The 25,025-nt window shown below is 50.8% G+C and overlaps 9 protein-coding genes and 1 non-coding gene across 10 annotated transcripts; 5 read left to right on the top strand and 5 right to left on the bottom strand.

Annotated features, from left to right (window-relative positions):
• Positions 1-398: 398 nt before the first annotated feature.
• BDW70DRAFT_162521 (bL33 family ribosomal protein) lies at positions 399-684 on the bottom strand (the record flags this gene model as incomplete). The annotated part of the gene is made up of 2 exons (XM_073741150.1): positions 399-568; positions 672-684. 2 exons carry the CDS (start codon positions 682-684, stop codon positions 399-401), a joined length of 183 nt encoding a protein of 60 aa, XP_073593294.1.
• Positions 685-7,814: 7,130 nt separating this feature from the next.
• Positions 7,815-9,313, bottom strand: BDW70DRAFT_96118 (uncharacterized protein). Its single transcript, XM_073745287.1, has one exon. It carries the CDS (start codon positions 9,062-9,064, stop codon positions 8,411-8,413), a length of 654 nt encoding a protein of 217 aa, XP_073593293.1. The 5' UTR covers positions 9,065-9,313; the 3' UTR covers positions 7,815-8,410.
• A 1,523-nt stretch (positions 9,314-10,836) lies between these two features.
• BDW70DRAFT_t149 lies at positions 10,837-10,909 on the top strand. The gene has a single exon. It is a non-coding gene; the product is annotated as a tRNA-Lys (tRNA).
• Positions 10,910-11,845: 936 nt separating this feature from the next.
• Positions 11,846-12,128, bottom strand: BDW70DRAFT_162519 (uncharacterized protein; the record flags this gene model as incomplete). The annotated part of the gene is made up of 2 exons (XM_073741149.1): positions 11,846-12,031; positions 12,081-12,128. 2 exons carry the CDS (start codon positions 12,126-12,128, stop codon positions 11,846-11,848), a joined length of 234 nt encoding a protein of 77 aa, XP_073593292.1.
• A 2,072-nt stretch (positions 12,129-14,200) lies between these two features.
• BDW70DRAFT_96113 (putative zinc metallopeptidase) lies at positions 14,201-15,863 on the top strand. Its single transcript, XM_073745286.1, has 2 exons — positions 14,201-14,244; positions 14,291-15,863. Exons 1-2 carry the CDS (start codon positions 14,232-14,234, stop codon positions 15,550-15,552), a joined length of 1,275 nt encoding a protein of 424 aa, XP_073593291.1. The 5' UTR covers positions 14,201-14,231; the 3' UTR covers positions 15,553-15,863.
• A 125-nt stretch (positions 15,864-15,988) lies between these two features.
• Positions 15,989-17,153, bottom strand: BDW70DRAFT_152406 (uncharacterized protein; the record flags this gene model as incomplete). The annotated part of the gene is made up of 2 exons (XM_073739441.1): positions 15,989-16,007; positions 16,441-17,153. The coding sequence occupies 2 exons, from the start codon at positions 17,151-17,153 to the stop codon at positions 15,989-15,991; spliced, it is 732 nt and encodes a 243-aa protein (XP_073593290.1).
• A 658-nt stretch (positions 17,154-17,811) lies between these two features.
• On the top strand, positions 17,812-19,163 carry BDW70DRAFT_141568 (uncharacterized protein). Its single transcript, XM_073737789.1, has one exon. It carries the CDS (start codon positions 17,874-17,876, stop codon positions 19,059-19,061), a length of 1,188 nt encoding a protein of 395 aa, XP_073593289.1. The 5' UTR covers positions 17,812-17,873; the 3' UTR covers positions 19,062-19,163.
• Positions 19,164-19,502: 339 nt separating this feature from the next.
• BDW70DRAFT_141566 (NAD(P)-dependent alcohol dehydrogenase) lies at positions 19,503-20,831 on the top strand. The gene has a single exon (XM_073737788.1). The coding sequence runs from the start codon at positions 19,616-19,618 to the stop codon at positions 20,687-20,689; it is 1,074 nt and encodes a 357-aa protein (XP_073593288.1). The 5' UTR covers positions 19,503-19,615; the 3' UTR covers positions 20,690-20,831.
• An 876-nt stretch (positions 20,832-21,707) lies between these two features.
• On the bottom strand, positions 21,708-23,555 carry BDW70DRAFT_170279 (AATF family protein). Its single transcript, XM_073742887.1, has 3 exons — positions 23,485-23,555; positions 23,318-23,417; positions 21,708-23,266 (listed from the first exon to the last, which is right to left on the bottom strand). The coding sequence occupies exons 1-3, from the start codon at positions 23,540-23,542 to the stop codon at positions 21,715-21,717; spliced, it is 1,710 nt and encodes a 569-aa protein (XP_073593287.1). The 5' UTR covers positions 23,543-23,555; the 3' UTR covers positions 21,708-21,714.
• A 215-nt stretch (positions 23,556-23,770) lies between these two features.
• On the top strand, positions 23,771-25,008 carry BDW70DRAFT_170275 (Mrp/NBP35 family ATP-binding protein; the record flags this gene model as incomplete). The annotated part of the gene is made up of 4 exons (XM_073742886.1): positions 23,771-23,830; positions 23,883-24,018; positions 24,088-24,207; positions 24,273-25,008. The coding sequence occupies 4 exons, from the start codon at positions 23,771-23,773 to the stop codon at positions 24,950-24,952; spliced, it is 996 nt and encodes a 331-aa protein (XP_073593286.1). The 3' UTR covers positions 24,953-25,008.
• Between the last annotated feature and the right edge of the window lie 17 nt (positions 25,009-25,025).

Raw genomic sequence — 25,025 nt, 5'->3', positions numbered from 1 at the left:
TAGCACACTTAACTGATACTATACAATGTACGATGAGGGAAACCAGTCTCATGTAAAAATGCGACGAGATTGAGAAAAATGATGTATATGATATTGATTGACCGAGCTTGTCTGCTAAAACGCCAGAATGAACACCGTATTGCCTATACAGCACCAATATGATAGCAAATAGAGGCAACTCAGAAAGCGCCCTTATTGCAGTGTCTAATGTACATGATCGTCGTTCAAAGGAAGCGGGAGCGCAATAGCCAGAGGGTTATGCGCGGGGTATGAGGATCGCAAAATGAGGTAGGAATCGAGTAGAACCGAGAAGACCGAAGCCGCGGAATGATGTTCCAAGATCAGATAGCGATGACCGAGCGATAGAGGAATCGTCGAGGTCCACGGTAGAAGGTAAATCATTTCGCGCGTCCACCCTTGGTTGCCTCCAGGAACAGCACCTTTTTCTTAACAACGGGATCGTACTTCAGCATGCTCAAAGGACGGTGCGCACGGGGCCGGGTCATTGTGCGGTAGTAGCCAGTCATGGCCATCGAGATCAGGCGAACGGCCATGGTACGTGATTTCGCTGTCAGATGTAGGATTAGCTTAGCGGTTTCACAACGGGTCGTAGAGGCGGATTCAGCGGTGGAAAGATTGTGTCCACTTGAAATTGACGGGCTGAAGCGTACCTTTCTTGGCCATTTTTGCGGCTGGACGCTGTGAAGACGGGAATTGAGGCTGTTCGAGGACTTCGCCAATGTTCTTGCCGGAGGTGCGGAAGAGGTTTGGTTCTCCGGGTCACGTGGTATGGTATCCGAAAGAGGTTAGCCTCATATACCCTACCCTCTCTTATCCCACTAACTTATATGAGACTCGGGTATCACCCCAGATTGCTTCGTGTCGATTTGTTAATTGAGAATGCATTGTTTTTAAGACCGCTATGTGATCTTCTGCCCAAGACTTTCGCGCATAAGGTGCGGCCGCAGGGTCAAGGGTTCTCAGTTCGCTTGGTTCAGGGTTGCCGTTAAGCCGCAAAGAAGTCGAATTGGGTGCCTCGCTGCCTTGAAGGGCGAATATCCCCTGTCAATAATAACTCTGTAAAGCAAGAATGTTTCCCGTATCTTGGGCTAAATACAAGCTTTCCTTCCGCGCAGCCACTTTCTTAGCTTGTTGCTTACTGCGGGTCGAAATGCCCTGCAATGTGGCCGTGGCCTCAATTGAAAACTCCAACGTATTAACAGATAAGACCAGGCGATGTTAAACCCAGTCATTCGATAAGAGAAAGGACAAATAGCTGGCAAATATAAAGCTTCCTCGTGAGTCATGTCGGGATATGGCCAACTTTTGCAATCCCTGACGGCACCGTCACCCTTGCCGCATCGGCTTTATGAAAGTTGGAAGCGTACACTCAATAAGACGAGTGAACTGCAATACTGCAATTGGGTATCCTATCATTTATCACACAGGAAGTTTATTCGCCTGGCTAACTACAGACCTTGCTTCCGTGATCCACGCTATATTCTCGTGGAAGACCTCAAGGATACAGCCTGTCACTCACTAAAGCTGCCTTCGACCTGGACCTCCCTAGCATAGCGGTTTAACAACACCGTGGAAGAGGAGTTGCGTGGTGACTACATGCGCAACAGAAGCTATATGTTACCATGATATAGGTTGAATCAAAGAAGTGCCGCCAGTTGATAGAAGCGAAACACCAGATGCGTATATTTCTATCTAGATAAAATCTCCCTCCACGTCTATCACCAGCTCACGCCATGGAGGGAATATGCTGGAGGCGTAGAAATCTAGAAAGACAAGCACAGCGGTCACGGTTTTGCGCGGCTGTTATTAGCAGTTCGGTCATGGAATAGCTGCCACTTGCAATGACACTTAATGACAGAGAGGATGACCTTGTCCTTTTAGTTATCTGTGGTAATTAGCAGATCAGGGGAATCCGGCCTGCTTTGATGCACCGCGCCAGTCCGTTGCTTTTCGCTCACGAATGTATCCCTGTCCAAACTGATACTTCTTGCGATTCAGAGCCAAAGTATCCCACGCGGAATTCCAAGTCGCCCGTCGTACATTCACTGACGAGGAGGCAGTAAACAATGGATCACTTTCTTGTGCAGCGCATCCTCCTCTGCCCAATATGACAATGAAACAATGTAAATGATCTGCATGCGATACGGAGAGCAAACCGCAATTTTAAGCGCTGAAAGCTACATGAGTTCAACCTCGAACCTCAAACAGGCGTCAAGAAGTAGTTTGGGCCAGATGGCAAAGTACACAACACAATCGCAACAGCATTATTTATCATGTTTATTGATACAAGCTGACGTGGCGGAACCAGAGGTCTAGGAGTGAGATCCGACGCCTTATAATCAGCCATAAAACGTGCTGCATGGCTGAATACTTGCCGACATTTCAGCCGGCAAGAAAGGCCTCTCGCTCTCTCCCTCTCCATCTCGGATCTCGTTGTCATCGCCAGTGTCGGACTGGATTTCACGCCCCGAAGGAGTAGCGGTCTCTTTAAAGCGAGATTGAGAGCGTGATGATACCACGCGCTTGGTTCATCCTTCTCATAGTGCTCATGCACCCTCATGCACCCGCACCCGGGATACTCCTGCTTTTCCTGCTCCTGTTCCTTGCAGCCAGCTCGTGTTCCTCGCAAATGCCTGAACGACACTGGAGAAGACAATGTCCCTTGTGCTGATGATAGAGGAATCTCGAAGCTGGCTGGAGCAATCGTGGTTTTTGGAATATGTGAGGGACTTTGAGTATCGCCTGTTCCCAGCCTGACGTTAGGGTTTCTGTTTTGTTCTTTTTGACCCGTTGCAGGGATCTGACTGAGCGCGTCGGCTTTCCAGGTCGAATTACTAGCTTTGAGACCGATTCCAAGGCCTATCTTTGCGTAGCAGTATATTGTCTTTGGAGAAGGAAAAATCGTTGGGTTCCGCACCTCCTCTAACTAGAGGTCACTAGTAGCGAGGTCTAGTGAATGGGCTGGGGGGTAGACGCTGTACCCTACCAGCCTGCAAATAACTGTCCAAGCCAAATGTATGGGAAAGAGCAAAAAGGGCAAGACAATGGGACTGCTTTCCGCAAATATAGGATCTCTTGGCGATGTGCTATAGTCCGCTACTTTGGTCTGTGGAGAAGTTAGGGTTCTTCCCGTCTCAAATATTTCATAATATTAGGTATTGGAAAACCAGGCACATACGACCATAGGGTGTGGAAAACAGGGCTTCCCGTCCGCTCAGCCGTACTTAAGCCACACGCCGGCTGGTTAGTAGTATGGTGGGTGACCACATGCGAATCCCAGCTGTTGTATGTTTTTTGGTTGATGATATCTTGTATTCTGGAAAACCGCCGTCAGTCCTTCACCTGAAGTCCACCTAAATGGTTTACCTAACGTAAATGCCAAAACTGCTGACACAGCCTCTTGACAATCTGTCACCCTTCGGTTTCCTGTGAAGACTCGCGGAGAACAGCTTGAAGGCAAGACGCGCAACAATCAGAGGAGCAAGACCAAAGGACTCACCAGCAGCAGGCAGTCGTCATAGGCCATTCCAGCCTGCAGAGAGTTCTCCACAGGATCTTCCAAACTATGAAACCCACAAAAAATGGTTCATGAGCGATGAACCGCCACCAACCCATGTTGAAGTCGGCCTACTGGCCTGGGTGGATGACATGGTCGCCAAATTGGACGAAGTCTAGATACCGTGGAACCTAAGGGGGACTTTTTAAGCCTCATTCGTCATCTACACTATATAAGGGTGTCCGTAATTAGACCCGATGTCCCAGAAACTTGTCGATAACGATATCCAGGAACAACATGGTTTCATTGTACATCTACCCACGATACACTTTTCAGCGAAATTCCCCCGGTGGTCCCGATTTGTACGTACAGTACGGAGCGGAAACTCATCATCTTCCGTGAAATAGATTCAGGATCGAGCGAAAAATGATAATAACGAGGACACACTAGAGTGTTTGCTGATAATCTGGTTATCAGCCCTCGTTATTGAGCGGTGTACAGTGAGATCGTGTTGCAGTTCTCCGTTGACTTTGAGGTCAAACATGAATGCCCCGAAGCTGAATTGGAGAATTTGTAATTCTGAACTGGACAGAATAGATCTTCTTGCGCAATCAATATTCTTTATTCTACTGGCTTAATGCCTGGTTCGAGCTCCTGGGCCAATTAAACAAAAGCAAGCTGGAGGCTTTGAGATATCCACCAGCTATGTCCCTACCGCACAGCAGTACGCCACAATCTCCAGGTGAAGAAGCGGCTTGTTAAGTAAGATTGCGGCGAAGCGCGAAGACGGACACCGCCATGCATTATACCTCCATACGCGATATTGATCTTGGAAGGTAGACAAGGAGCCTTGGGCGCATTACCGTAACAGAACACTCGTTTCCTGTCTTTCCCAGGTCAAGTGTAAATACTATGGCCTCCACAGAATCGTATCTGCAAGCTCAGCGACAATGGCCTAGCCAGAGCGAGCTCTTTGAGCCATGGACTGCGGGCTGGACTCGACCCTGGGACTGCATGAGTGCGCGAAGCTCGTACATCTTTCGCATATGGAGACGGAACTACACAGTAGCTTGATCCCTCGTCGAATGATGTGCGTAAGGAGGACGAGAAATCAGGATTGGGGCCGTTGAGTTACCTGAAAGGCGCTCGCTGGAAGCGGAAGGCGACAATTGTAGGTAGAGGATATGATATTTCATGCTAGGTCACTCGCTAAGCTTAGATTATGGGCTATTTGGTCCTACGTGTATGTGTATGAACGTCCATGTCCCCGTCTGTTGCCCGAGAAGTCAAGGGTTGACGAGATAAGTTTGTCTTGTCCCAGTGGTTAGGGCTTGAGAAGCTGGACAAACTTAATTGGACAGTCGTGTGTAGGATGCAGGACTTTTTGACTTTCATTAACTACGGAGTAGCTAATCGTATTGTAAATCCATCTGGACTTGTGAAGGGTGACGCCCACTATCTGAAGTTAACAGTTTACCTATCAAGCCATCGAGATAACAGATTATGAACCTCCGTTTTATGCCGAATAATCTCCTAGAGTACTCTACCAAGTCGATGTTAATAGCCGTTATCATTTCGCGCAAGACGCATCGTCTGCTGACCTTGTTCTACAGACCGTCCGGATGGCCCTAAGCCTCTCGTCTCGTGTTCTACAACTTGGGACATGGGCAACACTACTCTTTCATGATAGACTGGTGGTCGCTAAGTTCAAGGACCAATAGGAACTGTCTTGTCTCCTACTTTCGCCTTCTGTTCTAGCTCACACCTGCGATTGCGGGGGTATACACGGAGTGAGTCGGCTTGCTTCCTTCGCTTCAACCATGATGCGATGCATATCCCAGCCTGATTCGCACTAGCTTTTAGTGGTCTGCTCGACTAGTATATGGACTACATGCAAGATGCAACTAGCTGCTCAAAGCAAAGCGGAACGCAAAATGCAGGTATGATCTAGCCCGTCCATCTATTCACCTGATTTTTGCACTTCTATATACTTGCCAACCGTTGACCAAGTAACTATCGTAGGAAAGCGTCACCTGACTGTCTGTTAAATGTTATTGATAGGTTGCGAGGGGAGATTGAAAAGACCTCAACCCTAAACGAGCTCTGTTTTGGCATGAGCACTATGCATGAGCACTATTAGTCCTTCTTCGATCAAGCTAATCCAGTCCTAAATTGTAACTAGAGGGATATCACGGTCCGAATGCCATGCCCTATGCTACCCCAAAGCATACGACGAACCCGAACACCTGACTGGCCGCATGACCACCCCTTCCAGCAGCGATGGATCCGTGCCCCAAAACCCTGCCAGCCTCTCTGCCTAGGTTCGGCTTGATCCGTTAGGCCTTGTTCTGTATGCTACACTGCATTTTGCTTAGCTGGCTGGGAGGGTTAGAATCCATAATCGCAGCCAAGAAGTCACACGGCACCCTTCCGAGTGGAGGAGGGTAGGGTTACGGCCTACCCCTTATCTGTGAATTGAACTGCTCTGAGACATCCATCCACTACAGACTAGAGGTGCGGGGTTATAGATCTTTTCCTTGTTTTTGTCGATCATCAAGGCAGCTTGGACCGGAATTAGGCGTCAGGCGACCAACCTTTTGCTCTTGCTGCACTTGCACTAGCCACAGTTCTCGCTGAGGGGCATAGACTAGAAAGTCCAGGCAGAGTTTCGCATGCGGATTTAGTATCGATATCTTTCATTTTCCCAGTCCCCTGCGTGCAGTCTCGCGGCACGTAGCTCTAGTCTGGTCGCCACTCTAGGGCTCACGAGTGTCCTTGCGGCCGGTCCTCACACTCGCAAACTGGGGACATTACTCTATATTCAGAGCCTGATTCTTATTGGTCTGAGTGACGAACCATGCCAGAGGACTCGGCTGTGAATGATTGCAAGAGTCAAGCTGGAGCCTGTACAAAGCCGCATATCCGCTCCACCACTACAATATCCGTGGCGTGCATGGCACTGATGTCTATCGGGAAGGTCAACCTGGCGACCGATACCTCCTAGGCCGACGAATTCACCAAAGTCCACCGGGGCAAGCGTATTCGAAGGTGGTCCCGAGTCAACTTCCGTACCAGGTGCTGCTGAGCAAGCGGTACCACTAGCCTATCTGTATTCCTACCATGATCATAGGACAGTCGATCCCTTGTAGTAATAACAGCGGCATTGCAATATTTTATTTATTATTTTTATTACTTTTAATTTTTCCATATTCTCTCATATTCTCTATTATTCTCTATTGTTTTCATAATATTTTATTATATTTCATATTTTATTGATTGTATTCTGTTCTGCCTGTCTTGCTTAGTTTATTATTCTTTTTATTTCCGTTATCTTTCCTTTCCCACCGGGTTACCTCGAGCTGCAGTTGCAGGTCTATGTTCCGATATGGAAGCCTAGGAGGTACAGCTATTAGAGTCTGCATCAAAGCACATTAAGCATCTGAGAATGCCTAGATGCGTTTACAGTCTGCCTAGCTTATTAGGTGGCATCTTCAGGAAGACTGAGTGGGTTAGTGTAAACGGTCCAGCAAACCGATACTCCATGGTCTCTGATTGGCCGACCTTGTATACAATATCTGGCTAGATCTAGACTAGTCCTGGAATAGTCTCTGAAAGATCAAGGAAAGGAAGCAGAAAAGGGGTGCCTGGCTTGAAGTCTCGAATCCTAGCAGGTCAGCCTAGCGGACATACCAGCTGAACCCGACACCCACCCCGGTCGCACAGAGACTGCCTTGCAGCCCAAGTCACTAGGGACCTGCACCGTGCACCTGGCATGGTATCAGCAGCACAGCTCCAGCTTCTCCTTTGCAATATCTATCGCTGTATTGACACGAAGGTCGAATGATGTCGAATGAAAATCGGTCCATGGATCTCCCGCATCCCCAGGCATAGATGGACGGATGCCTATTGAGCCTCAAGCCAGCTCGTACCCGTCTCTTGATTATTGGACCGTTTGCCAACAATAAACCCTGAGTGGATACACAATGTACAATGCATGTATTTGCAGGGCGTGCTTCTCCCTTCCAAGTACAACTTGTATGCAGCCCAGATCTCCCCACCATAGTGAAGAGTGAGTCAGTCCCGGCCAACGCTATTGCTACATTTCTTTCTTTTTTTTTGTTTTTTTTTTTTTCTTTCTTCTTTGTCTTTTCTAATGACGAGAGTGTGGGGATACCAGTCTTGCTCTGCAGACTGCGGGAGGCCTTACATAGTATTCAGTATTCATTGGATGGTTCTGAATAGGCTCTAGGCTACTACTTCTGTTAGAGACTTAGGTCGGGAGCTACTCGGTAAACGGTTGGCGTAGCGAATCAGTGTACTTTCATTTATTCTAACTAACAAAGGAAAATAGCGAGTGTCAATGACAGTAAGTCAAAGTACATGATAGCCCCTCCAATAATGGTAGGCAAATCCAATCCTTCAGATGCGGGGCGTCCTTTCGTGCAGGTGCATAAGTGAGTCACAACAGAACTGCCCAATCAAGACAAAGCCTGCAAGAAACCAAGTGGTTTTTTTTGTTTCGCTTTCGGTGTTTTGACCTTTTTTGGCTCTGGTTTTCTCAGTGTCGTGGTCGTGGACGGGATGAGAAAATAACGCATAGTGCGTAAAAAAACTGTAGGAGTGTCTCCTTCAGTGGGACCTCATGAGCAGCAGCAGTCGAAGCTTGAGCTCAAGGAAATCGTCTCAGAATAGGAAGTGCGGGTGAATCCGGTTCACTCCATGGGCTGAGATATTGGGTCGGGGCAATGCCCCGACCCGGATGGGGTGGTTGTGGGAGCACCTGGCTGCAGTGTGACAGCGACAACAGGGACAGGAACGTGGACAGACGGTGGTCGAACTCGACGGGAGACAGTGAAGAGAAGAGAATACTATCTAAACAAGTAGTTGCCTCGCTCACCGGTAGTAGTCAGTCGGACGGAGGTAGATGCGCGAAGACTCCTTGACTCGCTCTACGCGGTCTGCCGCATCAGAATCGTAGAGGGATCCCCTGCTGGGAGAGCCCCGGGCTGGGGAGCCTCGCTGGGGAGACGGGTAAATGATGACACGGCGGGTCTTGACGCTGACAGTGCGCGGCTCGCGCTCGATGATCTCAGTTGCGGTGACTTTCTGGGAGTTGGAGCGGCGCGGTGCAACATGGTATGTACGGTCGTAGCTGATGACCGGCTTCTGGACGGTCGGGGCCTTCTCTTTCGCTTTCTCCTTCTCCTTGTCCTTGCGGAGACTGAGACCGTCCTCTAGAGCGAGGAGGAGATCACGGGTTGCAATGCAGCGGCGTGGGATGTTGACGAGAGTAGGCTGGTTAAGGTCGCGGTCAATAACAGAGTAGGACTTCCTGTTCTTGGAGTACAGGTATGCGGCCACGTCGAGGGCGTACTCGGTTCCGCGGCAGCAGAGGGTCTCGCCGTCTGCTTGGACGCGGCGGGGGTCGCTGCAGGTGTAGCAATGGTCGGCGTGACGCTCAAAGGACATCATGACGAAGTACTCGTCATCGGCCAGCTCACGTACTGGAAGTACGGAGGGCTCCGTGGTGACAATGGGAGCAGGCATGCTGCTGGTTCGTCGAAGACGAGGGCTCCTGGGTCTAGGAGATGCGAAGCTGCGACGGTAGGTGTCGCGCAGAGAGATTGGGGGCCAGGAAATACGGGCGGAGGTGTTGCGTGACAGTTTGGCGGTGGGTGGTTGCAGTTCACGTCAAGAGTCTGTCGAGGTGTATGGATGTTTCTTTGAAGTGACTGAGAGTTGGATTGTGAGTAGAGAGAGGTAGGTCATGGTCGAGAGGGGATCGAGGTCTATATAGATCTCTGGGAGCAGAGTGACGGCATTGGTCACAGGAAGTTCCTACAGTAGCGCATGGTTGCCTGGGCCGGATGACTCGAGCCGCTAATCTGCTAGCTGCAGGGCTGTGTTGCTGGGATTCGCTCTTTGGAGGGTCTGCCGGTATTCTCATTGGCTATAGCACTGCTTTCTGTCGGTCTGCTCGTTTCGCAGGCTATTCCTCATCCAGGAGTCGGCTTCGTGGAGTCATTCAGTCTGTCTCATTGCTGATCACGTCTGTGGCTTGATCACTCGTATCCGCGCCTCAGTCATCTCTCGCTGTGCCACAGTCTCAACCTCCCACCTTCCCCAGGGGCTTGAGAGTCCATTCAGTCTATGCTCGGAAAGGCACTCATTTCGTAACATTGGTTTAACCTTGGAAGATGCAATGATCGTTGGCTGTTGAGCCTCGATGGACTTTCCGATACCATTTGCTCTGCAACCGCCGTTGTAGCCGCGATCATTACTGAGACGTCCGACTGTCAGTGACCGTTCTGTCGGTACCAACACATCTATTTTCGTCCTCTTCCAATCTCCAAGAATAATACACATCGATTCTATCGTGGTCTCGTCGAGTTCTGGCGAGTCGCGAACTGCTTGTTGGTGCAGTCGACGTCAGTCGAGACCCAACACTCACCGTCCGTCTTCCCCCCACGTCTTTCTCAGCCGAGTGTTCAGCCTCAAGCCTCAAACCCAGGCTAACGCTCCCCGGTTAGTGGCATCAACACAGCCTCACTATCACGTCAGTTCGTTATCGCATCTCACCTCGAGTTGAAAGGATTTGAAAACACCAGCCACAGTCAGATTGACAATTTGGCCTGAAGAGCTGAGCAGGCATCTTGTGCGGGAGCCAATGCAATCCGATGCAATGCACTCTATCTCATCCTGCACGTCATCGTCAAGATTTCGGCGACAGGCACTGCCTCAGGGGTGATTGCTTGACGCGCGCGAAGACGAACGTGAGCTCAAGTCTCTCCTAAGCACAAGACGATCGGTTCTAGCGCCCGGCCGTTTCACCTTCTCTCGTTCGACTCTGACGTCCAATACTGTCTGCCTCAGGAACTTCTGACTGAAACTCAAGCATCATACCAGCACCGAAGATAGTATTCTTAAGCGTCACGTTCGTTGCCGGGTGGAGCTCGCCGGGATATTCTTAGTTGAGTTTGCAACCTCGTGTTCAGTTCCCCCTTGAGTTACCATTCTGAGGTCACGGCGTCGAGGCGATCTGGTCACATCTAAAAATATATCGTTGCCGGCCAAGCAGCGATCCCAATTCTCCCCATCTGGTCGACTTTGAGAATTCTATAATTATTGAGGGTAGGCTCCAGGATTTCCTCTTCGCTCGCGCATGACCTTCTTTTCTCGCCCCCAACACTTGCGGTCGAACCTCCTCCTTGGCTGACACTGCCGACGCCAGGGTCTAGTTTCTAGTCTTTGCTCAGGAAGGGTAGCATATCGTGCATTGCTGTATTCACTCCTTCTGATATCTAGTTCTTCAACAAGTAGCCGGGCTAGCTCAATCGGCAGAGCGTGAGACTCTTAATCTCAAGGTTGGGGGTTCGACCCCCCCGTTCGGCTTTCCTTTTTGCTCTTGAACTGTCAGTGGTCCTGGCTCGTGAGCATTTTTTTTTGCGGCTCTGGTGGGTATCCCACCTGATTTTTTTGGGGCGGGCGGGTAATACGGCCAGGAACGGCTGGGCAACGGATCCACCTGCAGCCCTAAGGACTTCGACGCTTGATCGCAAACCCACAGGGCGTTGATATCAGAAGAATCAATAAGGACGAGCGATGGATTATTGGTGATATTCTGTTCTACAACCTAATAGAGATTCGGATCAGTCAACTTTATTATTAGAGACACCGTTTCATAAGAGTCCATATGTCCATAGTAGTGCCATAACCTCTAGACACGAGCCGGCACTGAATTTGAACAGCTCTATGGAAACGTAACGAGGATGAGCCGCCCGTTGATTGAATATAGTCGGGGATGTCGGTCAGATATATACACGGACTGAGCTCTACAAAAGGCCGCCAGATTCATTAGTTTTCTGCTTTCTCGGTAGACATTGCATTTTTTTCATTGACAGTAGAACGTTAGAGCTAATCATATGCAGCTTGTGAAGACGAAGGGTGCGAAGCGCGCAGTTTTCAGTTGCTAAATACAGCTTATCGCCCATACTATTTAGAATTACTCTAATTTCAGAAGCAATTTCAGAGCAGACACCATAGTGTACAGGTTATGCGAACCGACTATTCCTCACTTGCGCTCACCAAGGACAGCCAAAGAGTTGACTCCGAGACCCAAATCGTTAGCCATAGTCCATACCCATAAACAGATACCTCTTTTCATCGTCTGCTCGATGGGCGGTGGGGATGCAATTGTCGTAAGACTCCAGAAGGAGATGTGAAAGTTGTTGCTTTGGTGCACCCACAGGCGCACGCCAGTACCAGAACGTCCAAAAACCAGGCAAGGCCAGGCCGAATTGACTTTCTTCGGATATAGCAAGCAAAAGGTCACCAGAACGGGTCGTAATCAATCATATATTCCGAGAAAAAGGCGTCTTCCCAATCCCACTCCTGCTCGTGTTCAGCTTCGTCGTGCTCCCCGTGGACATCGTCAGGGTAGCCGTCCCATCCGGGCCAGAACATGTCCATCACGGTATAGAACAGAATTATCCATCTGGCGGTTGGGCGGTGGATCTAGAGGTGTTAATTGAGTTGTCAAGTATGAGCTGGGTAGCGTACTTACGAGAATAAATGACAGGAAGCGGTTGTAGAGACTGCTGAGATCGGCCATTGTAGGCCTGATTGTTCTTCTCTCGCTTGATCTTATGGCTCTGGATGGGACTGTGTTTGATGGTTGAGGATCTGTCTGGAGACGGGTTGAGATTCTGGATACACACAGCGGGAAGTGTTGTGTAAAAGGTTGAGTATGGAGGGTGACACTTAGGAACTACCATGTTACCCAGGAGATGCTAGGAAAGTATAAAGAACTCACATGGACCCGGGTTTTCGTTCCTCAGTATTTGCATTAATCGAAAGATATCTGAGTGTGGTCGGCGCTCATTCACTCTTCTTTTGCCAGTCGTCGCCCTAGGCCGCGATGTGGGTGCCTTGCCGGTTCACCACCAACACTTACATCTTCTCTTCTTTGATCCCGTGACTCCATATCCTTGTCATCTTCCATATGTTCAGGAAATGATAGCAGCTCTACACGGCGCTCTAAGACTGTGTGCTTGTCTGAAAATATGCGGATCGTTACCATACCTAGCGACTGGGAACAGCCGTGGGCAGCAGACGAAGCATTGCCCTCCAGGTGCCGGGCTGGTTGCACAGTCTGGAGCATTGTCCTTATTTCCCCTTAAGCAATGTCTCTTCCACCGCTACGATGTTTTATAGCCGCATCTCCTGCAGTGACAAATTGCTCTAGTTACCGGTCACTGGCTACCGGAAGTGACCGCCTGAGCCAGCTTAGGGCACAAAGGAACAACCAACATAGCGAGTCAGCGACATTCAAAGAGGCACTTCTTGATCTGAGCAGTATGCAATGGACCCTCTGACGGCAATTGAACTCGCCATTCCCTGGAATATATAGAGCTTGGCGGGAACCTTTGTGGAAGAATATAAGGATCACGAGTTCTGCGACTGGCCTTACTGAAGATAATGCGAACTTGAACGTGACAGCTGAGGATTTGGTTGAAGTAAGGGATGACTCCTTACCGGCCTAAAATGCGGCAACAACATGAAGCCGAATTTATGATTTGCCGGCCAGTGTAGGGATTTGTCGCAGAGCTGAAGGAAAATTCTCTCAAGCTCAAAAGACAAGATGCCGCTTACGTCTAGTGTTCGCGCGGCGTGGAAGAACACGCTGAATGAGGAAGAACGCTTGATCAAGAAGGGGTTGGGCGAGTAGCGGGTAGATCGTCCCGTCATGCTATAATGAGCCGCCGACTTTGCCTTGCGCTCGCCGAGACTGTCTCTAAGCATCTTCAGTGATGAGCAGTGCTGATCTATGGCTACCTGAGTCAATATAAGCAGCAGCTGTTGACTTGGGCAATCGTGGTACGCAGTTGCAAACGCGGCATTCTCAATCAAAAAATATCATTCAATGGTCGGATTCAATGCATGTTGACAACGCTGCGTGTCACGATGCATGCAAGACATCTGGCATCGAAGATGAAACCACAATATAGCACTAATCAGTACGGGCGTAATGAGATGCTTCGTGCAATATATGGCCTATCATGTTCTGCAGCGGTGAGTGTCCGTCCAGCAGTAGGGGTACATATTGTTGGCTTCTTGAAGACGCGAACTGTCCAAGAATCCCGAAGAATCAGAGTCCCAGTGTTCATCCACACAGACACTGAGAACTATTCCCATAACCCTCATGCGGATTCTGTTCTTAAACCGCGCGGTAGGAACTTCGGACACTGTATCCCAGGAAACTGTACAGCATGAAGGACACAGAAGCGTTATCAAGAGACGGAAACTGTCCCACCCAGATATGTGCGGGACAAGACCAAGACCGTGAAGACGATGCTAAATATACGGATAGTGATCTATAATCAGCGGCGCAAACGTTGTTTCTACCTGGACCTTGCAACCAGCACGCCGTGATTATGTTGTAGAGGCTCGCAAAGGTACAGACAGGCAAAGCTTTCGAACTCAGCAATGGCTCCTCAGTCATACACAAGTAGTGACAAGTAACTACTAATTGCCTCGGGATCTCCAAGTGTACAGTTCAGGCAGGCCTCTAAGTGGAGGAGTTGCCGAGCAGTCGGCTTTGCCGAGCAGTCGCCCAATCAGCCTGGCTGTCTTATCAAGGGTTGGAAACATTTAACACGACCCCCAGGCATTGCAGCATGTAACCCCTCATCCACGATTCTCACAACTGTCCACGATGCAGCTCCCAAGTAAGCCGGTCCAGCAAACCAGAAAAGCAAATGCTAACTCGTACAGACCGACACAACGCTTTACACGGAATTGTCGACAGATATCGCCCCGATTTAAAGCAATATGAGTCTGTTTATCGCAAGATACACAGCGCCCCAGAGCTCGCGGGGCAGGAAAGGGAAACATCCTCACTCGTTGCAAGCCATCTCCAGCGTTTAGGCTATGAAATCCATACCAACATCGGCGGATACGGAGTCGCTGGCGTTCTGCACAATGGACCCGGTTCCACAGTGCTTCTCCGCGCAGACATGGACGCCCTCCCGCTGGAAGAGAAGACAGGCCTGCCATACGCAAGCCACCGAATCATCAAGAACAAAGCAGGTGCCGAAGTACCTGTCATGCACGCCTGCGGCCATGATACCCACGTTGCAGGTCTGATGGGTAGCGCCGAGCTTCTCCATTCCGCACGAGACCACTGGTCGGGGACCCTGGTGCTCATCTTCCAGCCATCAGAAGAAGAATTATCTGGTGCCCAAGCAATGCTAGACGACGGGCTATACGATAAAGTCCCCAAGCCGGATGTTGTCCTCGCGCAGCACGTTATACGCATGAAAGCAGGAACGGTTGGCATACGAGCAGGTCGGTTGCTAACGGCCTCGGACGCTTTCGACGTGCGTATTTTCGGTCGCGGAGGCCACGGCTCGTCGCCACATACTTGTATCGATCCGATTGTGATCGGTGCGTCTATTATCACCCGTTTACAGACCATAGTCAGTCGAGAGATCACACCGGGCGAATTAGCTATCGTTACGTGCGGCAGCATCCAAGCAGGCTACGCCCCGAACATTATCCCGGACGAATGTAACCTGCAGCTGAGCGTTCGATCTTACGACCCCAAGGTCCGCGAGCGTCTCAATACATCCATCAAACGCATCATCGAAGCAGAATGCGACGCATCAGGCGCACCGAAGAAACCAGTCATTAAACATACGTTCACGGCTCCAGCCACCATCAACGACGAAACGACCGTCAAGACACTCCTGAGGACATTCGGATCTTACTTTGGAAGTAATCTCGTTGAAGTCGAACCTGCGGCTGCAAGCGAGGACTTTTCGCTCCTAGCCACGGCCGTTGGGGCGCCGTATGTCATGTGGAACTTTGGGGGTATTGACGCAGAGGTCTGGGATGATGCCGTGCGACAGGGTAAACGCGACGAGCTGCCAGGGAATCACTCGCCGTTCTTCGCGCCTGCAGTAGAACCGACGATCGTTACGGCGGTTGATGCCATGGCTGTAGGGGCGTTAACGTTTTTGGCGCGGGACACATGAAGGGATTTGCATTTTCTACTTGGCGTAGACTCTGGCCCGTTATCATGCTGGGAGTATACTGTGCTTTCCCGTCAGAGTTAGCAGCATAAGCTTGTCATGCTGCCCTTCATACTAAGCGCACAGGTGTATCGTTCAGTTCAGTGATCATAGCAAGACGAGGCAGAGAACGGGCAGGCCTGGATTCAGAGAAGGAACTTGCTATTTTTTCCCGGAGAGTGGCCTTGCGGCTAATAGGTAGTCATAGTAGGCATACTAAGGGTAGGGAATTCCGGTCATCTCTGTCTATAATAATGGAACTCCGTCAAGAATCATGCACCCCGAACTGACAATCCGCATACCTTCATTTGCTCCCGCAAGCCAGATGTCGAGCATGACTACGATATAATACGCTGGACTAGGGATTTCCCCGAGTTTCGATTTCCTTGCTATTGGATATCTAGTTGTTATACATCCACCTGTAAAAGTGATAATATTGACATACGTAAACAAAGGCGCTGCTCCGGGCACTGAATATAAGCAGTTTGCATGTCATTCACTAGAAGGCAGGGCCTCAGCGGTGACGTGTCCAGGGCAGAATCATTCCAGTTTCCCAGATATAACGCAATCGTAACCGAGCGGGCCCCTCACGTTCTGTTTTCGTTAAACACTGGCCAATTCAACCATGGGTATCCGCTATAGAAAGGATTTGATAACCCACGGATTGTGCATATGCAGGGCGATACGGTGTAGTAGCATTATAGATAGCGCAAAATACATGTTATGCCATTCATAACCGTGACCTAAACTGTCATCACATCATGACTCGTATCTCATAAACTGGCAAATCTGCCTTCTCCGGTTTCCTCTCATCCCCCCATCAGCTTGCCCGCGACAGCCGCATTTTCGTACCTCGGCAGAACCGGCGTTGCTGACGCCTCCCAGCTGAAATCCGTCCGTCTCGGCAGCCCCATCATGCGCTCGCGAACCGCCTGCGCCAGCGCTTCTTTGCGCTCTTGTTCTTCCTGTGGGGTCAGGAAGCGCGGAGTCCCGTAGGCGTCGACGACGACGGCGCCGCTTACGTCGCTGTAGGAGGGGAGGAGGGAGGGAGTGGAGGGGGATCGGCTTGAAGAGATGAGCATGGTAGTGGTTGGGTTTGAGGTTGGAACAGGAGCTGTAGGCTCAGTTTGAGTGGATTGCTGGTAGCGGGATGCGATGGACGCCGATGAGATTGAGTGATCCGCTGCGAGAGAAAGGAGGGTCGTCGGCGGGTCGATGTCTTCCCAGGTAGTCTGAGCTTGGGTTTGTGATTCTTTTGGCGGCTCTGGCTCTGACTCCGGCTCTGGCCTGAGTGATGAGGGCGAGGGTAAGGTTGAAGTTGGGTGAAGGGCAGATGGAATTGAATCGGGCTCCTTCTGCTCCTGGTCTGGTCCCGGTACCGGTGCCGGTGCAGTTGCCTGACGGCTATGAGCCTTAACGGCAAGTGGTTCGGTGACCGCTGGAGCGCGCGCTTTGCGACTGAAAAGTGACCGTAAGGAGAGCTTAGACTCGGTGGTTGGCGCTCGAACTTGGTCTGGAGCTGAACCCACCAAAGACGGGGAGCTCTTTTTGTAAATTGACGGCATGATCTTGATGATGATGATGACGATGATGATAGATGCGTGATAGTCTTCTCCCTCTGTAACCCGCTCAGGTGTTAATCGCGTTATTCGCTCGTTGTCAGACAGAATCGTCAGCGCCCGAGAAAGCCCGACCCGGACGCATTCGACGCTGACGTGGACGTGAGCTGCAAGTGCAATGGCCGGGAGCACTTTCTTCTCTTTCAGTCCAGTGCGGACGGCGGCTTGGATTCGAACCGGAACTGAATCAGGCCTCCAGGCTGTGGGACGCGATTCTGCACAGAAATGGGCTGCCGAATCAATCAGAGTCCAGCATCTGGGGTGGGCCTGGATGTCCTGCAGGGTGCAGAATGATGTTCTGAGGGTTTCGATAGGCTGCCACTGTGAGACGTCGTGAGTCAAGCGCGAAAAGGTATTATAACTGGACAAACCTTCTATATGTAGTCTGAAGCAGAAACATTTGTGGAAGAGGGAAGTCGGGGTGGAGCTGGCGAAGTGTTACCCCTGGTCTCATGGTCGCTTGGCCCCCAAACCAGAGCTGGGCGTCTTTCCCCCATTCTGACCCCGCACTTTTCCCCCGGGGCGAAGCAGCTGAGCTGCCTAAGCTCAGCGTAGGCTTATATAGCCCAGTCTAGATCTGAATAGTCCCATTAGACTCTGGAGGCCCAAACTCGCAGTCACTCATTCTTGTGTTAATTCTCTTTTTGCAGCTGCAAAATACAAGCCATGGACCCTACTCAACTCCCTCCCTCTACTTCTCCCACCCTGACCTTAGCCCACCCAACCGTCGCCGAAACCCAGCGAATCTGGGCCCAAACGTCAGATATCTGGACAGACGCTCTCACGGTTCCGCAGTACTTGGAAGAGTACGCGTACCTGCTGACCGTCCCACTTGCGCGGGATCACGGGATCACACAGTGGATCCTTGTGGATAGCCTCGACAATCCGACCGTGCCAGTCGACGATCTCAATGGACGCAAGGGGACAAGGAGAGTGCTGGCCTCGTGCGAGACATTTCGCAAAAGGGCACTACTCGCCAATCGACTCGGCAGCGATGATTCCAAGAACCGATGCACCGACACCCTCGTCCACGGCATAGCGAGCGTCTTCTGTGACCCCCAATTGCGAGGGCGGGGGTACGCTTCGAGACTATTGAAGGAACTAAGCCATATCTTGCCACGATGGCAAGCGGACGAGGTCGAGAAGACTAGAGGCGTCGGTAGCGTGCTCTACTCGGATATTGACCCGGCATTCTACAAACGACAGGGCTGGGTTCCGTTCCCGAGTGATCATTTGGAATTTGAGCCCGCACTACTCGATCATGCCGCTGAGCCGCTCTACGCTGAGAATCTGGCCTCCCTCTGTCAGAGGGATGAGGAGATTCTCCGGGCGTCAATGTCAAGCCCGTCAACGACGGGTGAGGGGGGCAAGACAAGATTCGCGATCATCCCAGATCACGACCATATGCTCTGGCACCATGCCAAAGAAGAATTCGGCGCGCACAAGCTGTTCGGCGGCAGTAAGAAGCCCGAGATCAAAGGAGCAATTGCCGGGCCTGCGGGGAGTAGAGTCTGGGCCATCTGGACGCACCGGTTCTATCGCCATCCTCAGAGCAACGATTCGGCTGCGAATACGCTATACATTCTCCGTCTCGTCACCGAAACCCCTTCGCCTGCGTCCGAGAGCATGAGAGCTGTGCTCCATGCTGCGCAGTCTGAAGCTGCCAGTTGGGGATTAGGCAAGGTGAAATTGTGGAATCCACCCAGAGACCTAGAAGAGGCTATCAGGGCATCCGGGGTGAAGTTTGAAAAGAAAAAGAGAGAGCAGGATAGTGTGCCGTGCCTAAACTGGTTCGGAGAGGAGAGTCCAGATGAGGTGGAGTGGGTGCTTAATGAAAAGTATGCTTGGTGTTGACCCTCCTAAAACCCATACAGGACTCCTTTCTGTGACTGGACTTATCGGGCCTGTATAGACTTCAGATTAGATTTTTCCATAAAACGCCAAGCATCACTATAGAGAATAGACGATCGTTTATTTAGTGTTCAGTCCGCCACAGTTCTGTCCGGTATGCTTAAGATCGTTCACACCGCCTCGGCCAGCACATCTATTTACCGTGCTTTCTTTACTAGCATGGCGAGAAGTCCAACTCAGTTAAAAATCTGTGCATGATTAATGGCACGCGACAGCGTTTGCAGTCTTGGCAAGATGAAGCTATACGCAAGGACCACCCGGCACTAATCCACTTTGGCTAGAAACAACCGAGAAGTACTAGTCCTTATCTAGTTAGTGGAAAGCAATCAACGTATTGGACCTGTGGATCGAGACTCGATCAACGTCACTTAACTCCTGCAGCAAGTCAACACGAGAGCAGCTTGATCTATTGCAGTCTTTGATACATTCTACTCTTCCGTCTCATAATCCAATCTAGCAATCTGCTAAACTACACGCACATCAAGCTTGCCATCAACATGTCCTCCGCAACACACACCACAATCCCCCCAACAATGAAATCCTGGCTCTACTCCAGTACACAACCCTCAGTAATCAGCAACCTCACATTCACTGCCTCAGCCCCTTCCCCTCCCCTCCCCAGCTATGCAAACCAGCTTCTCATCAAAGTCTTCTCTACATCCCTCAACCCCGCCGATCACAAAGTCCCCCAACATGCTACGATTCCCTTCACGGGTGGCAGAACACTGATATGCAGTCTCCCCGCTTCACCGGGTCTCGACTTCGCAGGGAAGATCGTGTCAGTACATCCGAAGCATAGGACGGAGTTTGAACCCGGGCAATTGGTATACGGATGTCTTGCGAGGCCGCGAACATTCGGCACAACGGGGGAGTATATCCTTGCGGATGCGAACGATGTTGCGCATTTACCGGAAGGCGTGAGTGTGGATGATGCAGCGTGCTTGGGTGTTGCCGTGAGGACCGCGTACCAGAGTCTGAAGAATTATCTTGATTTGAGCAAATTCGAGGGCAGCAGCGGGCCGAGAGTCTTCATAAACGGCGGTAGTGGTGGATGTGGTGTGTTCGCGATTCAGATTGCGAAGATGCTAGGCTGTCACGTTACGACGACCTGCTCGGGTCGGAATACTGAGCTAGTCAGAGATCTCGGTGCGGATGAGATCATCGACTATACAATCACCAATGTCACCGAAGCCCTAAAGACCAAGGGCTTAGTCTTCGACCATGTCATCGACCATATCGGCCTCCCCGAGAACCTGTACGCTGAATGCCACCATTTCCTCAAGCCATCGGGAGTCTGGGTGCAGGTTGGTGCGGGGAGTATCCTCACTGCATTCTGGAGGGCGATCACGCCGCCGTTTCTCGGAGGCGGACGGAGATGGTTTGTTCCGCTTATGATGGCGAATAGCAAGGAAGATCTTGTGGAGGTCGGGAATCTGCTTAAAGAGGAGAAGCTTCGAGTTGTTAAGGATGGGAATCGGGTTTGGGAGTTTGGGGATGTTAAGAAGGCGTATGAGTTGTTGGCGAGCGGGAGGGCAAGGGGGAAGATTGTTATCAGAGTTGCGGAGGACTAGGTGGGCAATACCTTTGATGCGACTTGTTGTAATGCATGTTGCATGCGTAGCTGATCTTGGCTGTACGCTTGATAGGTAGGTGGCAGCCAGCAGTGATTTCCAGCATCGTTCTCATACCTGCTCAGGGCTTTGCACAATTCTGTCTTAGGCAATTCAATCACTATACCCAGGATGTCTAAGCAGATACAGAGACTTTTCTGTCCATTGAATTGAAGTGCCTCGTCTGGTTTCCATTGCTTATACAAATTGGAGAGGCCCAGGGGCAGCACCTATAGTTTCCTAGTCAAAATCCCGGGATACCTAATGCGCCATTCCTTATGGAACGTCAACAACCGTGAGGGCAACAGCCATTGAACCAAAGAGTGCCCCTAGTCTACCAGGTGGCACTGGTCTTCCTTACCTTCTGAAACTGCTGGAGAGCCGCGTTCAGGAACAGATCTATTCGTGCTTCTCACGCATTCTTGTTATTCACCATGGGTGGGAGCTGCTATCACGGCAAGATACATCATGGGTTTACTCTCCGCCATCATAGAAACAGTTGTCTGCGCAGAGGTATATGCCTTTGTAGGTGTCTACCACTGAGCGTCAGGATATGCAACTGGGGGCACAGTTGCGCATACGTTTGCAGATCATAAAAGTAGCGCAGACCGTAGATATTTTCTTTCGATCTTCTTCAGGATTTGCACGTCTGATGGGGAGGAGGGAAAAGGAATCTATGCTAACAGTATGTCCGCCTTGCACATGGTGCACAAGGGATTTAATCAGAGGTATGACAGGCCAAGTGAAGTCAGATTTTATTTTTGTATTCTTGTAATTTAGCAAACATTTAAGCAGCGCTTGTTAGGAATTAGGCATGAGGTGAATATTTGCCAGATATTGACTTCTATGCTTGGCCTCATGAGTGGGAGCGAACTGGAGAACTCTTCATGAAACAAGTTGTCGCTTTCAGTTGGCTTTCACAAACGTATATGTACAGCTCCTGTAGAATCCTATCACAAAACTCCGTCGTCTATATCTTATTCAATTCAGCTCCTGAATAGCCTTAGGCCGCCCTCCTCAACATCCTCGTCACTCTTCTCTCCATCCTCATCATCACTAACATCGTCCTCTCGTAGTATTCCACTCGCACTCCTCCCGAGCAGACTTGCAAAGAATTCCTCACGCGCTCTCTTCGTCCACGTCCCTCTCTCCTCAGGCGCCATGAAATTCTGCAGTTTCTCATGGACATCAAAGCGCATTTTTCGGCCCTTCGAGGCCCGCGTGTCGACCTCGCGCTTCACTTTGTCCTTTCGCATGCCAGTAACGGGGTGGATTGCGCCCGCACCGTTGCGTGACGGCAAGATGTGAAGAGTGTCAAGCCCGTTGGTTATCGCGTCGGTGGAGGACATGCGCTGAGAGACGAGGTCTCGGAGGAGAGATTGGTAGAAGACTGTGTCATCGTAGATTTTAACCTCGTTTGGCTCGGATGTAAATCCTTCTGTGCTCTTCAGGCGCTTCGATGAGCGGTCAGTGGTTTCAGATGCAACGTGTGCATCTAGCACAGCGGTGATGGTTTGCTGTGCGCCTGAAGAACCTAGCAGTTTCGTCTTTGAGTTTGCGAGCGTGGTTGCAGTCGCTGACCCGCGGACTTTAAGCGACCATTTATCAAGGATGGCGCGGCGGTGCGCAAGCGAGTCGGATTCTAGCTCCGCCATGCGCTTCCAGAGAGAGGATGTAGATGTACTGGTTGTCGCAGGAGAAGGGCGCTTGCGCTTCTTAGAGTCATCTTGTGTTTGCGCATCGACGAGAGTGAGACGGAGATCTTCGAGTGTAGACCACAGCGTAAGGGCGGCTGTTTCGGCTGACTTGAGAGCGTCGGTGTCGGCGTCCTCAAAGGGTTGGGTTCGCGTAGCCAGCTGGTTAGCTGCCGTGAGACCTTTTTGGAGCTTGATCCGGGCGTTGAGGAGGGCGTCGAATGTTGCACGTTGTTGTTTGACGGCACGACCTTTTGTTGCGTCCGCCTTTGCGGCTTGAGAAATGGTTGCTGCGATGGTCTTTTGGTCTGTCGCCAATAGTTGACGAAGTTGGGCGCGGTCGTTGGATGTGTCTGCGGCAAACTGGACGCGGCGTTTGAGCTTCGCGGTCTTTTCTTCTTCATTTTCAGACTCATCGTCTTCTTCCTCCTCTTCTTCCTCCTCTTCTTCTTCATCATCTTCATCATCTTCGCTGTCATCCTCGGCCGAAACATTCTCGTCTTCGTCGGAGAACCCGTCCTCGTCGAAACCCTCCCCATCCTCATCTTCCTCGGTGTCATCCGAGTCCATATCCACATCGGCATCCTTGCGACCTTTCACGCTGCGAGCCTTTGATTTACGAGGCCGCTCATCTTCGCTTTCTTCAGAAATATCCTCGTCCTCGTCCTCATCACCATCTTCATCCTCATCTTCGAGATCACTCTCGTCCTCAGACCCCTCGTCACTAGACTGTGCCCTGAACGGATCATCATCACTCTCGGCCTCGAGCGCATCCCTGCTAACCCGCGATCCAGCGTACTGTTTTCCCAGTGACATAGATTCCTCTCTGCGAAGTTTCGCTTTCCTAGTTCGATTAGTACGACCTACGTCCAACGACCACAAAGAGGAGACTAACCCAACAGCCTGATAGTGCTCCCTACCGGCATTCGTATCCTTCACCTCGACGTCCTCATCGCTGGAGATTTCACCGCGCTCGATGTCCTCGGGGTCGTAGTCTGTTTGGATAGGTTAGAGTTAGTTTGGCACTCAAACCGTATAAAAATCCATAAGGAAAACTCATACCCCTTGGTGTAAGGTCTTCTAAATCAGCAATCTGCTCTGCTAACGATTTTGGCGCCATTCTGCGATCGTATATTCGTTGAATTGAGCGATGTTGATCCGCAGAAATTATTTTTCTGCCGCGATAACATTTTCGAAGATCAGGGAGGCGGTCAGCTGTTTTGCCCCACAGAGAGCTCATCATTGGCTTAATACTGGGAGCGGTGAGAGCTATCTCCGGCAGTATTGCATTTCCCGGCCTCAGGCTTCATGGCTTTCTACTCCAACGACATCACAAGCACAGAACAGCATGGCGACGCAAAGGAGACTTTTTTCGACATTCCGATGTCTGCACCATGATAATCCGCTGGTATCTCTAAATCATTCTTCTTTCTCGAAATTATCTAATAGTACGCTTGCAGGGCCTCCCACGCTCCGGCACCCCGCCCTCATTCCCCCGTCGCCGCGGTCTCCCGGAGAAGCGCAAGATCCGCGATGTGAAAAAGGTCATTGCCGTGTCCTCTGCGAAGGGTGGTGTAGGGAAATCAACAATTGCGGGTACAGCTTCTGTCGCGTTTCAACTTTGTACTGGTACTGAAAATATAATCTAACGAAACGGACGAACAGTGAACCTAGCTCTCGCCTTCGCGCGCCGCGGCATCCGCACCGGGATCCTCGACACAGATATCTTTGGCCCTTCCATTCCAACACTATTGAATCTCTCGGGGGAGCCGAGACTCGATGAACGTATGTCTCAACAAAACATAACTTCACTGCTATACACATATGCTTACCCTTTCCCTGTCCAACAGACGACCGCCTCATTCCACTAACAAACTACGGCCTCAAATCAATGTCAATGGGCTATCTCCTCCCTCCTTCCCCATCCCCTACCCCAGAAACACCACAACATCACTCGCGAGTCCCAATGGACACGACCCCGATTTCCTGGCGTGGATTGATGGTCACAAAAGCCATGCAGCAGCTTCTGCACTCCGTTTCCTGGGGTCCCCTTGACGTGCTGTTTCTTGATCTCCCACCCGGCACGGGAGACGTGCAATTAACAATTGGGCAAGAGATCATCCTCGACGGCGCCGTGATTGTCACCACACCACAGGACATCGCGCTCCGCGATGCAGTAAGAGGGTTCGGGATGTTCCAGCGCATGAATGTCCCTGTGCTCGGCATGGTGAGGAACATGGCGTTCTTCGCGTGTCCGGAGTGTGGGACCAAGACCAAGATATTTTCGGCGGGCTTGCAACATCATGGTCCTGGTGACCAAGGCGGCGAAGGGGACTGGGGTGTTCTTGCAGAGTGTAAGCGGCTTGGAGTCGAGTTTTTGGGCGATATCCCGCTTGATGCGCGGGTTTGCGAGGATGCGGATCGTGGAATGCCGACTGTTGTTTCGGAGGAGGGAGATCGGAGTGCGAGGAGGGAGGCGTTTATAGGTGTTGCGGAGAAGGTTGCGAAGAAGGTTGGGGTTGAGTGGTAGATTTCTTGTCAGCGTATCATATTCGGTAAAATTAGAGATGTATTCTAGTTGCATATACCCGTTTTAGAATGAA

Source organism: Aspergillus foveolatus, assembly GCF_047715535.1.
Source record: "Aspergillus foveolatus strain CBS 279.81 unplaced genomic scaffold BDW70scaffold_51, whole genome shotgun sequence".
Classification (NCBI taxonomy): Eukaryota; Fungi; Ascomycota; class Eurotiomycetes; order Eurotiales; family Aspergillaceae; genus Aspergillus; species Aspergillus foveolatus.
The sequence above is the reverse complement of the archived record's forward strand: the minus strand, read 5'-3'. Positions and strand labels throughout refer to the sequence as shown.